This window comes from Cynara cardunculus (genome assembly GCF_001531365.2).
Source record: "Cynara cardunculus var. scolymus isolate 2C chromosome LG 5, CcrdV1, whole genome shotgun sequence".
Taxonomy (NCBI): domain Eukaryota; kingdom Viridiplantae; phylum Streptophyta; class Magnoliopsida; order Asterales; family Asteraceae; genus Cynara; species Cynara cardunculus.
The window spans coordinates 3,390,912-3,402,955 of record NC_037532.1 but is presented as its reverse complement, the minus strand read 5'-3'; the positions used below and the strand labels follow the sequence as shown (position 1 = coordinate 3,402,955).

Genomic DNA, 12,044 nt, shown 5'->3' with positions numbered 1-12,044 from the left:
TAAGATGGGTGTTTCATCAAATGCTTTTAACTCTTTATATTTTTTTCTAAAAAAAGTAAGATAAGTAATAAAAAATATATATAAAAGAAAAAAAAAATATTAAATTTAATTTTTTATAAATAATATATTTAATAATAAATTATTTATAGAGAGAGAGGGTATAATCTTTTGTTAGCCAATTCATTTGTGTTAACTATACAAACTCTTTAGAAACTAATAGGAATAATCTAGTACCATAGTTTATAGATTCCTATGTAATTAATAACCGAGGGTAAAATAGTAAGGTTGTGTTTTATCTATATTATATTATAAAGCATTTGACAAAATCTTTTAAAAACCATTTTTTATGCATAAAATATTGTTTATTGTTGCATATTACTTAAAATTTAAGATTACAAATAAATTGTGCGTAAGTACAACTTATTAAAGCTTCATGTTTGAATTCGTGTAACTAACTGCAGATAAACATAATTAAATAGAGAATAAACATCTCATTTTAAATATAAAAAATATAAAATATAATTAGAATAATTATCAAGTTCTATTGAAATACTTAATTATTGTCTTTATAAAAAGTTATGTTATTAATAAAAAAAATACAAAAATTAGTTAAAGAAATACGAAAAAAAATTAAAATATTTGATTTGATACTAACATAAAAAAAATTCAATTTTTTATAATATTTTCATATTATATTTTATGCAAAAATAAAAACATTATCGTTTTCTCAAAACCATATAAAACCGTATTATAACATCGACTGGAAAAAAAAAATGAAACACTAAAATCGATATGTATCTCGCTGTATTATACGAGTACCCTTACTTTAATGGTGGATAATCACCAGAAAAGTAATTAATGCTAAAAAAATCTCACTACTTTTTTCCAAAATTACCCATTATTTATTATTGTTCATATATATTCATAAGCATTATCTTTTAATTTGTTACAAAAATGTCATGATGAATTTTATCCATAGATTACAAAGATTAAAGGCTAGGATTGATTCATAAAGTTGACACCATATACCAGGTTTCTCACTGGGCGGGTGTCATTCCGACACATACTCATAGACGAAAACGACAACGAATCACAAACTATAAAAATGAAAACTGTAATTCCAGAAACATAGAGGTGAAAGTTGCAATTCTTAACAAACTACAGGGACCAAAAACGTAATTTAAGAACATGGTCATTGGTGTGCACGTTATCACAACAACGCTATTGTTACCGAGGGATTCCATACTCTCTAACCCCAAGCACGCCACGTGTCACAGATCGGAACCCTTAAAAAATACATCTCCGAGTTAAAGGTCAAAACTGAAGGCCACCCCCCGGCCCCCTCCTTCCTCCGCAATTTCCCCCCTTATTCTCTCTCTAGAAAAACAATGAAGTTTCTATCTCTAAAACCGGCTTTCCGGCGATATTCATTCTGCCGTTACTAACACAGCCATGGCTAATCTGAAAATGCACCGGTGAGTATACTGGTATAGATACATACACTGTATATATAGACATATAGATACAGAGAGATATCGATATAGGAATATCAAGGATGTGGAGATCGTCGTTTTTGAGGTTGAAAGAAGGGTTGTCGTTAGGGATTGTTAGGTCTAAACCGGTTTTGTTTGGATTGAGAGCAGCTGGTTCCGTTGAATCTAATAACAGATTCTGTGGTTGTTTGTTTTCGAGTTCGGCCGGCGGAGAAAGCGGCGGCGGGGACGGGGTAGGAGTAGCGCGAGCGGTTGACGATGGTGATAGTATATCGTTTGCGGAGGCGAAGAAGCTGATGAGATTGGTGAATGTGGAGGCATTGAAGATGAAATTTGGTACGGAAGGGAAGGAGGTGATTTGTTATTCGGAGCTTTTACAGGCTTGTGAGAATATGGGGGTTGCGAAATCGGTTGATGAAGCCAAGACGTTTGCGAAGGTTCTTGATGAAGCTGGTGTTGTTCTCATTTTTAGAGATAAAGTTTACCTTCACCCTGATAAGGTACAGTCTAACCTTCTTATGAAAATTATGTTGAATTCGATTTGTATTTGTTTCAATCTTATCTTCACGTCCTCTCGATGTTCCTATATCTATCTCTGTATCTATAATTATGTCTCTCTCTCTCTCTATATGTATACAGTGTATATATACCGGTACACTCACCTGTGCATTTTCAGTGGTGCTTTAGAGATTAGCCATGGCTGTGTTAGTAACGGCATAATGAATATAGCCGGAAAGCCGGTTTTAGAGACCTATATCTATATCTATGTCTGTTTATAATATGTCTATATCTTTCTCTATATGTCTACGGTGTATCTATACTAATATACTCATAAGTGCATTTTGAAAAACTGATTCGATTTGTATTTGTTTGTTACTGAAAATTGTGTCGAATTGGATTTGGATTGTTTCAATATTTTGTGCAAATGTTTGGCCACGGATGTTGATAGGAACACATTCTTTGAAAATTGATGGGTCCCAAAGTGTATTTATGGAACTCTCTTGTGTTGCTTTGAATTGATTTAACTAGATGATTAGAGATTTAGGACATGAAAATTGAAAAAGTATATATTGCATTTGTGGGGACTTCCATAGGATGGACAGAAAGAACAAGGCTTTGTAAAAAGGCTTTGTAACAAGCTCTTGAGATTGATGATTGCAAATTTTCACAAAAATTCTCTATTTTTCTCTCTCCACAAAGGAGAGTTAGGTATTTGGTCTTCATTGAGCTAGATCTTGGGATGAAGAACTGTTCTAGTTTAGAAAAGGCCAACAATTTGCTCATTTGGTTACTTGAACATGAGGTCAGGCTAAAATCTGTTTGATTTCAATACTTTCGTTGTTTTGTAAGAATGGTATCACTAGCATTTGGCAAATTTTCTAGTGCTTGACTAGAATTTGTGTTGCGTACTCTTATTTAGCATATTTGTCTTTTTCTCTCTGGATTTATTGATGTTGTTCACTCTAATCTTAGTTTTCATTTTTTAGCATATCTGTTTTCTCCTTCCACACGCATTTCACTAGTCTGCTCTACTCTTTAGGGTAGAGGACAGGTATGTGTACATCCCCAGACTCCATCTCCAGATGGGATATACCGGGCTCGTTTGGTTTGGTTTGGTTTTCCTAGTGCTTGACTCTCCCTGTAGGTTCCACTTCACTGAGTTTGAGTGGTATGCTGTCTGCGTTTTGTGTGAGAATATATTCTTCCTCCTGGCTTTGTGGCTTACTCAAGTTGCATTTTTACTGTGTGTTAATGTTGTCTCTCATTTCCTGAGCATTTTCATCTATCCATTTATTAGCTTGTTGATTGCTCTCTGATATATGTGATTAGCTTCACTAGAGATCTAATTCATATGTTTAGAAAACATATAGAAATAGCATATGACGCATTTTAGGAATGACTGATGTCAAATGTCAAGTACAAAAACCACTCTATATTAGGGGTGACAATTATGTACCAAACTAAACCAACCAACATGTGTATCAACTGTACCAGTTAATTGGTACCAATTACAATCGATTGGTAGTACCGTATCAAGTATGGAAACTTGGTTAGTACACGGTATTGGAAGTAGCATACCATGGTACCGACTTATGTAATTATTTATTAGTTTTTGAATTATTTATGTATTAAATATTAAACTTTCTAACTTCAACTATTTTGAAGAACATTTGGATGCTTACAAGCTTTATTCCTTACAATTAAAAACCCTTGAAGATCAGATATATTACCTGAAAACTCTAAATGTCCCTAAATATGAACATAATGGCAAGTTTTCATGTATATACTAACATGTACCAACCGAAAAAAGTTGGTATTATATATTTGTCCATTGTCTAACTATAAAATGTTTCCTGTAACTTTTCACTATTAAAGGGTGTTTTAGAGAGTCACATATTTGTCCATTGCCTAACTATAAAACATTTCCTGTATTTTTTCACTATTAAAGGGTGTTTTAGACAGTCGCATATTTACTTGAAATTGCTTAGAAATAAAGGTGTGATAAAAAATCTGCTCAGTGGAAGAATGGTTTATATAGCAGAAAAGCATAGTCTTTATAGGCTTTGTGTGCTTTAAGCTTTGAGAATCAGAATCCTTTTGTGTATAAGATATTAATATAATTTTCTGCTTTCTAGTCTTTGTAAAAAGGCATTTTTTTTCAACAATACGTTATTCAAAGGCCATAGGAGGTAAAGTGATAAAGAAGTGGTGTTTTCTTTCGTATAGTGGAACTAATTTTGAGTTCTTTTTTATTATCTTATGGCTTACAAAAAAGCGCTGGCGTTCATCACGCCTTCATCTACTTTCAAATACCTTTAGTCACCTTCACATGCATGTTCAGTCATGGTGCGGAGGTAAATGAAGGTAGATGAACATGTGTGAATGCATGTAGATGAAGGTTTCTGTTCTCACCCTTATCACCAAAAATAGTGTTCTCACCGGAACCCAACCCTTATTTTACAAGTACGTGATTGGCTGCTACTTGATTTTGATGGTCTTTGGTGTGTGTTTGTGCTATATAGAAGTTGTAACATGGCATCTGCATGAGAGTTGAGACTTGTTTGATCTTTTTGGGAACCTACCTCAAGTCTACTTGTTGAATTGATTAAGAGAATAAAATTATGAACATCAATTGTTTAGGGATGTGGATTCACTAAAATGCAACAGAATCTGTCTTCTATTATTCGTTTGATCCTGATATGCTTACCAACTCATTTTTGGCTAGAAGTTATTGAGAGCTTTCCACCTGTTAAATGAAATTTCATTTAGGAACCGTAAATATTTCGAGAACTGTAAAAACCAACTATTTGTTATTATGTATCTTGCATTTTCATTATTCATGATGAAAATCTATTTGCGATATTAGTTATTGATATTCCTATGAATAAATCAACAAATAGTTGGTTCTCACGGATCTCAAATGAACCTGCCCTTGGGTTCCTATGTCGTTTCTCACATTGGTGTACACAAGTCTATATTGACTCACCAAACCAAACAGCAACTGGCCTCTATCCCAAAGAGTAGAGTGATTGTTTTCGTGAAAAGACCTTTAACTCCATTAAACCAAACAAACACAGCATGTCCCACCTGGAGGTGTGGTCTCCGGAGTGGGTTATACGCATACCTGACATCTACTCTAAAAAGAAGAGCAGACTAAAATTTTCTAAACCTTAATTCATCTTCTAGTATATAGTCATTAATCTAACGTTATGTACGGTTATTTTTTGGATTAATTAGGTGGTGGATCTTGTGAGGAGGGCGGTACCCCTTGCCCTAACAGCCGATGACGATCCAAGGAGGGAGGAGCTGAAGAGGTTACAAGCAAAGCAAGAAGAAATTGACATGCAAGCCCACCGACAGGTCCGTCGTATCCTCTGGACCGGGCTCGGATTCGCACTGGCTCAAATCGGGCTCTTTTTCCGTCTAACGTTCTGGGAATTCTCTTGGGATGTTATGGAGCCAATTGCGTTCTTTGCAACCACATCGGGGCTAATCGTGGGTTATGCTTACTTTTTGATTACGTCGAGGGACCCCACGTACCAAGACTTGATGAAGCGGCTGTTTTTATCGCGAAGAAGAAAGCTGATGAAGAAACAAAATTTCGATTTCGAAAGATTGATGGAATTGCAGAAGAAATGCAAGTCACCTTTGGATGCACATCCTTTGGCAAAACATCAAGTTGCAGGGGTAGAACTGGAAACAAAGGATTTGTTGCAAAAGAATTAAATATAAAAGGGTATAGAGATCCTTTGTGAATTAATGGAAAAAGAGAGATAGAGGTGAGATTTGAGGTTGAGATACCAAATATTTGAATATGCCCATTTGACCGGATCACATGAGACCATACTGTTTTCATGAGATTCGTGAGACCACATAAATAACACTAAACCTTTAGAGGTGAACATTTGGTGTTTTTTGTACCTTTACAATGCGTTAATGTAAGGTTTCAGTGTTATTTTATGGTCTTACGTGTCTCACGAAAATAGGTTGATCTTACGTGAGCCTCAACCTGCTCATTTGTGGGTTTAAAAGTTGTGTTGCAAGGTTGAGAATTTTGACAGTGAAATGGAGCTTCATCAAATGGATTTGATCATAGAAATGGGGTTAAATATCATCCATCCAAAATTTCCTTTTCTTTGAGTAAATTACATTTGTTGTTCCTGTGTTCTTTCAATAATTTTGATTTTTGTTCTTATGGTTTAGAAATTATGATTTTATGTAAGCTGTTTACCAAATATTTATCCGGGTAAGCGTTTACCAAAATCATATTACCTTATCGGATGAATATTGTAGGGATTAAGAATCTTACCTGGTAAGAGGGAGACAAGGATTGAGAGTTTTATCCGGTAAGTGAGGACGACAACTCTTATCATGGTAAACGCTTACTGGGTAAATTGTTGCATATGATGTCTTTTTGGTGGACTAAAGTCTTTACCCCATAAATAGGTGGTGGTGTTAAATTTTATCGGTAATCGCTTACTGGATAAGTGTTTGGTGAACGACTAAAATGTAACTATTTTTGTTCCATGACTAATTCTTATAATTAAGTACAATGGATCAAAACAATAAATGATTGCAAATTATGGGGACCACTAACATTAAATTGTAAATCGTAGGGACGAAAATAACAATGAATAATAAATTATAGGGATGAAAATCGCAATTTCTAAACCGTAGACAAAAAGATGTAATTTACTCTTTTTACGTTTGTTAAGTCTGTAAAATCATGTCATTGTTTAATTTGTTTTTTTATTCTCGTTTGGACAAATAGATTATGTGGATGCATCTGATTGATGGACATAAAAATGACAGCAAAACTTGGGTCCGATGATTTTTATTTTAGAAACGATTATGACGAATGCACTGTAGAACCAACCCTGATTCATTCACGGATTGGATCAAAGACGGGTAGTATAGAAAGCATCTTCAACATTTTTTTTAAATGGAAAATTAACATTTTCAAAAAAGAAATTACATTCAACTCCAATAAGTTTTCTCTATTTTGAGAATTACAACATCAATTATGTTATTAAAATATTCAATACATTTTAATAAAATATACTTTTTAATAAATATTTAATGTTGGAATAGTAAAACATCATTTCTTTCTCCTAAACGGTCAGTTTTAGATATTTTCCAAATTTGAAATCTTTAACCATCTCTGTCACATTTTCTCTATTTTGGAAAATATATGTAGAAGCAAAAAATTATCTGAAATTCTTTATTTTCTTTATTTTAAAAGATCTGTTGAAGATGCTCTAATCCCCAACCTCCATCCCCATGGGTCATTCCATCCCTGCCCGTATTTATCCCGTATGTGGTTTTGTGATTATTTTGACGAGAGAATGTTATGCATACATAAACAGATGTATTTTTAACAAATAATAGGTAGCATTTAGCCCATCGTTAAGGGTGGGGCTGCACATGGGTTGTATTAACCGAGTTGAAAACATTTGAACAACCGAACCCAATGTTTGTGGTTTGAAAATTTGCAACTCAACCCAACGTTTGTGGTTTGAAAATTTTCAACTCAACCTAACCCAATCCAAATCTTGCGGGTTGGGTTTGATTGGTCGGGTTAAATTTTTGATACATCATCTTACAATCTAGCTAAACGTTTTGTTTAATCGAAGTAAATCAAAATGAGAACATAAAAAAAAAAAGTAAAATTACGGTTAAAATTGTGATATAATTAATTACAGGATGGTCTAATGTCTAACATACATATATCAATCAATTACTTAATAATCATCTTAATTCAGTAGTATAGAAAGGTATCAGGTTCATCGGGTTTGATCCAAATTACCTTAATCCAATTCCAACCCAATAGATACAGTTTCACTAATTTTATATCAGCTATTTCAGATTACCTAAAGTTAACTCAAAATTTGAATTGAATTAACTGAATTGATCGGTTTTTTGAACACCCCTAATTAACGGTACAGTATGGTGTTGTTGGTTAGGAAAATTGTTGTAGGAACGAATGATGATATGGATAATTGGGTCCCACCATACCAATCTCTTCAAACTTCCCATGTGTTTATATGCATAAGGATGAGGGCAATGACATGGACTTGGTTTGGACCCATTCTCATTTTAGATTTAAAATAATAAATTTTTAATATTTTAAAAGTGTTAATACGAAATAATTCAATCCAAAATAACTCGATGTCTAATTAAGTTGTAAAATTTTCAAACTGTAAGTATTGGGTTACTATTATTTGAGCTCAACCCAACCCGATAAACCTGATATCCTTGTATTTCTTGGATTTAATATGATTGTTGAGTTTTTATTAATATATACGTTAGACGATTACACTATCACGTACGTTCTTCATATACATATATTCTCCATCTCTATATAACTTGTTCGTATATATGTCCAGTAACTGTGAACATATATATGTAAATTGAGAAAATTAATTGAATATGATATACGTAAGATTTAAGAAGTATGAATAAGTTGTATCAAATGGTTGATGATGAAAAAAATAAATTATGAGTAGAGAAATAACATATTCAAATGTAGATGAATATATTAATGTATCAAAGTATCAACCCGACCAATCCGTACAGTTTGGATTAGGTTGAGTTGCACTTTGGTTTGAATTAGGTCAAGTTAAGATTTTTAAAACTACAAGCATTAAGTTGGATTGTTCAAATGTCTTCAACCTATGAACACCTGGTTAGATGCCGACTTATATTCTGAGTGTAGTTTTGAAAGAGTAAATTGTATTTTTAGTCCCTATACTTTTAAAATTACAATTTTTCTTCTTATAATTTACAATTTATTATTGTTTTCATTTCTGTAGTTTACAATTCATTGTTGTTTTTGTCCCTCATTCTTAAAAAGTAAGAGTTAGCCTCAAAGACGGAAATAACAATGAATTGCATACCGCAATTTCTAAACCACAGGAACGAAAGTCACGATTTTTCTTCTTTTTTATGCTCGAGAATATAATGGTATTTTACGTGTCATAAAGAAATAAAAAAGAAAATCAAAGAGTATTTGGTTTAGCGGTATGTGAGTCTTTGGTCTTATAGGCGGTCAAGGGTTCAAATATCACCAAATGTGAGAAGAGTGTATGAGTTTATTTGTTCTATTTGTTGTATATAAATATTATATACTTCAATAAAAAGAAATAAAAAAAATTAACGGTTTGAGAAGAAAAGAAAGTACATAAATAACGCTAGAAAATGAGAAACTTTGTGTTCTTGGATTATTATCAACGTTGTTTGTGAATAAAAGGTGAGCCACAAAAAGTCGAACGATATTCCATTGATGACATAAAAATAAAGAAAACGTTTGTTCTCCGTCTAGATCGATAAAAATTAAAGAATCAAACCAGGACTGAAACCAGCTATATTATGGGAACCCGCTTCCTAAAATATTAAAATTTTGTTATTTAAAAATAAAAAATAAAACATTGTCAAAACACTAAATAAATAAACAAGAATACAAATTATACGAAATAATGGTTACAAATATTGTTTAATGATTACAAACCATAATAGACTAATAGTAAATATTGAAAGTTTAACGATTACATACTATAATTGTAAATGTTCAAAGTTTAACGATTACATACTATAATTCGATTTGGAGACGGTTCGTGAGAGGCCTCAGACCTGAGAGTATGAGTCGATGAGGCACAGAGGCGGGACCAAAAATCTAATCTAGAGTTCTAAGTTCTTGACATAATTTAAATTTAGTATTAAAAAAGATTAATTGTTTTTTTTAATTGAAAAATACCGGGTACCCACCGGTTCCATTCAGGGTACCCACTGGTTCCGGGTATCCGGTCCCGGAACCGGTTCCAGCAGGTACCCGGTGGGTAACGGTTCCGAAAAATTGAGAACCGGAACTGGAACTATTTTCAATCGGTTCCGTATTTTAGGAACCGGAACCGGCAGTTCCAAGGCAGTTCCGGTTCCGCAAGTGGGTACCCAGTTCCGCTGCTCACCCCTAATGTACACTAGGATGAGATGCACCGAGTCAATCCCCATATCAAGTACGATTCATGGGTGAGTTTGAGATTAAAGGTAATCAAGAGTTCAGATTCCTTCTTATGCCTCTCATCTTAACTCTCATTTCACACGATCTTTTGCATATATATATATATATATATATATATAGACTTGGGATCATGTGAGACCAGCTTGTTTTCGTGAGACCCGTGAGACCAGCATTTTACATTTGAAATTTCACAGCAAAATGCTGTGAAGGTGACTTTTTAAAACCTTCACAGTGTTTTTGCTGTGAAGGTTCGACTTTTTTTAAACCTTCACATTGTTTTTGCTGTGAAGGTTCGACTTTTTTTAAACCTTCACATTGTTTTTGATGTGAAGTTTACGTGTAAAAAATGTGGTCTCACGGGTCTCACGAAAACATGTCGGTCTCACGTGAACCCAACCCTATATATATATATATATATATATATATATATATATATATATTATAGAATCCCTTTGAATTCTCCATAAGAACTCTTGTAAAAAATATTGGTGATTTTAGTGAAATCACCGATTCATTTTTATGTAATTGAATGCACAAAAGAATATAGGTTTAGTCAAGTTATAACAAAGGCTTGACAGAGACAAATCCATAAATTTTTTAAAGTGGTTACACCAATTAACTATCATCTTATAAATTAAAATTAATGTTTTATTAAAAACAATAAAAAGTTAACCTTAAATATTAATAAATTATCATCATTTTCAACAACTTTTCATGTTTTTTTATAAAACTTTACACATATCCTTAAACTTTCAATAGTTATGATTGCACACAATCAAATCTATGTTTCACCATTACCAAACTTACAAAATATACACACCATGGAACCAAATTTGTGGTTGCATAGGATACGACACCACTGCTAGCGTAAGCTGACTAGAACCCGAGATTGTTGGATGGCTTCTTATGATAGGGTTTTAAAGACCGGGTCCTTGGAAAAATGAGCTCTAAGGGTGCGTTTGGTATATTAGACAGAACAAGACAGATTCATGTTTCATGTTTGGCATGACTTTTATGTGGAACAAACAGGAACATAGTGAAATAAAATAGAACAGGTCTGTTTCACCCCTACCCAATGGAACATGATGGAACAAGGTGAAACAAACTTATATTTTACCAATATAAACTCAAAATAAAACTTAATTATCTTCTAAAATATCAAATAGGTTTTTTTTTTACATTTTATTCATTGTATTTTATGTTTCTTAAACTTTCATTTTATTGTTTTCAAAATATTATTTTTATACGATTTCTATATTTTTTTTATTAATTTATTATTTATTAATAACAAAAAATAATGTAGAAAATGGGTAATACAAAAATGGAAAACTACATAAACTTTTTNACTTTCATTATACTGTCCTCAAAATATTATTTTTATACGATTTCTATTTTTTATTAATTTATGTAATTCATTATATATTAATAATAATAAAAATAATGTAGAAAAGAGATAAAAATTGGAAACTACATAAACTTTTTATTTGGTGTCATATTAATTGTTTTTAAATGATATATTTTATTATAAAAATAATTATTCTCTTATAATTTAATAAATTACATACATTAATCAAACTAAACAACCCATTAGAAATAAATTGGTCATTTTACTTGTTCTGTCCAATTTTATCTTACCAAACATTAAACAGTTGTTTTATCCTGTCATGTCTGGACACCAAACACAACCAATGTCCCAAGTGAAATTCCAAAGCCTCCTAGTCTTGTTCAAAAGCTTCCAACTCTAAAGCGTTTTTTAGTTGTCTTCTGATCCGTATAAGCAGTTACTTATCCGCTCACTAACTATTCAAACAATCACTTGCATTTAATGAGTTATTCTCACATTTAATATCGGAGTGGTTACAATTATCTAATTTTAATACGGAACGATTTTGCCATAATCGTTACACTAAAAATCGGAGATTTATCCTTAAGTTGATTTCACGATACTCGGACAAATAAGGGTCGAAATATAAATTAAAAGAAAACGAGCTCGTACGCGATGTTTTGCACGAAACTTTGCGTGAGCCATCGGG

At 32.6% G+C, this 12,044-nt stretch overlaps 1 protein-coding gene across 1 annotated transcript; it reads left to right on the top strand.

The window, feature by feature from the left end:
• The first annotated feature begins 1,386 nt into the window (after nt 1-1,386).
• LOC112513374 (calcium uniporter protein 6, mitochondrial-like) lies at nt 1,387-5,954 on the top strand. Its single transcript, XM_025119608.1, has 2 exons — nt 1,387-1,993; nt 5,232-5,954. Exons 1-2 carry the CDS (start codon nt 1,556-1,558, stop codon nt 5,718-5,720), a joined length of 927 nt encoding a protein of 308 aa, XP_024975376.1. The 5' UTR covers nt 1,387-1,555; the 3' UTR covers nt 5,721-5,954.
• The last annotated feature ends 6,090 nt before the right edge of the window (nt 5,955-12,044 follow it).

Bases quoted from the DNA above. Each gene is read 5' to 3' on its own strand.
- LOC112513374 (XM_025119608.1), top strand. From the start codon at position 1,556: ATGTGGAGATCGTCGTTTTTGAGGTTGAAAGAAGGGTTGTCGTTAGGG. The intron at 1,994-5,231 runs GTACAGTCTAAC...TGGATTAATTAG, and splicing joins TTTACCTTCACCCTGATAAG to GTGGTGGATCTTGTGAGGAG.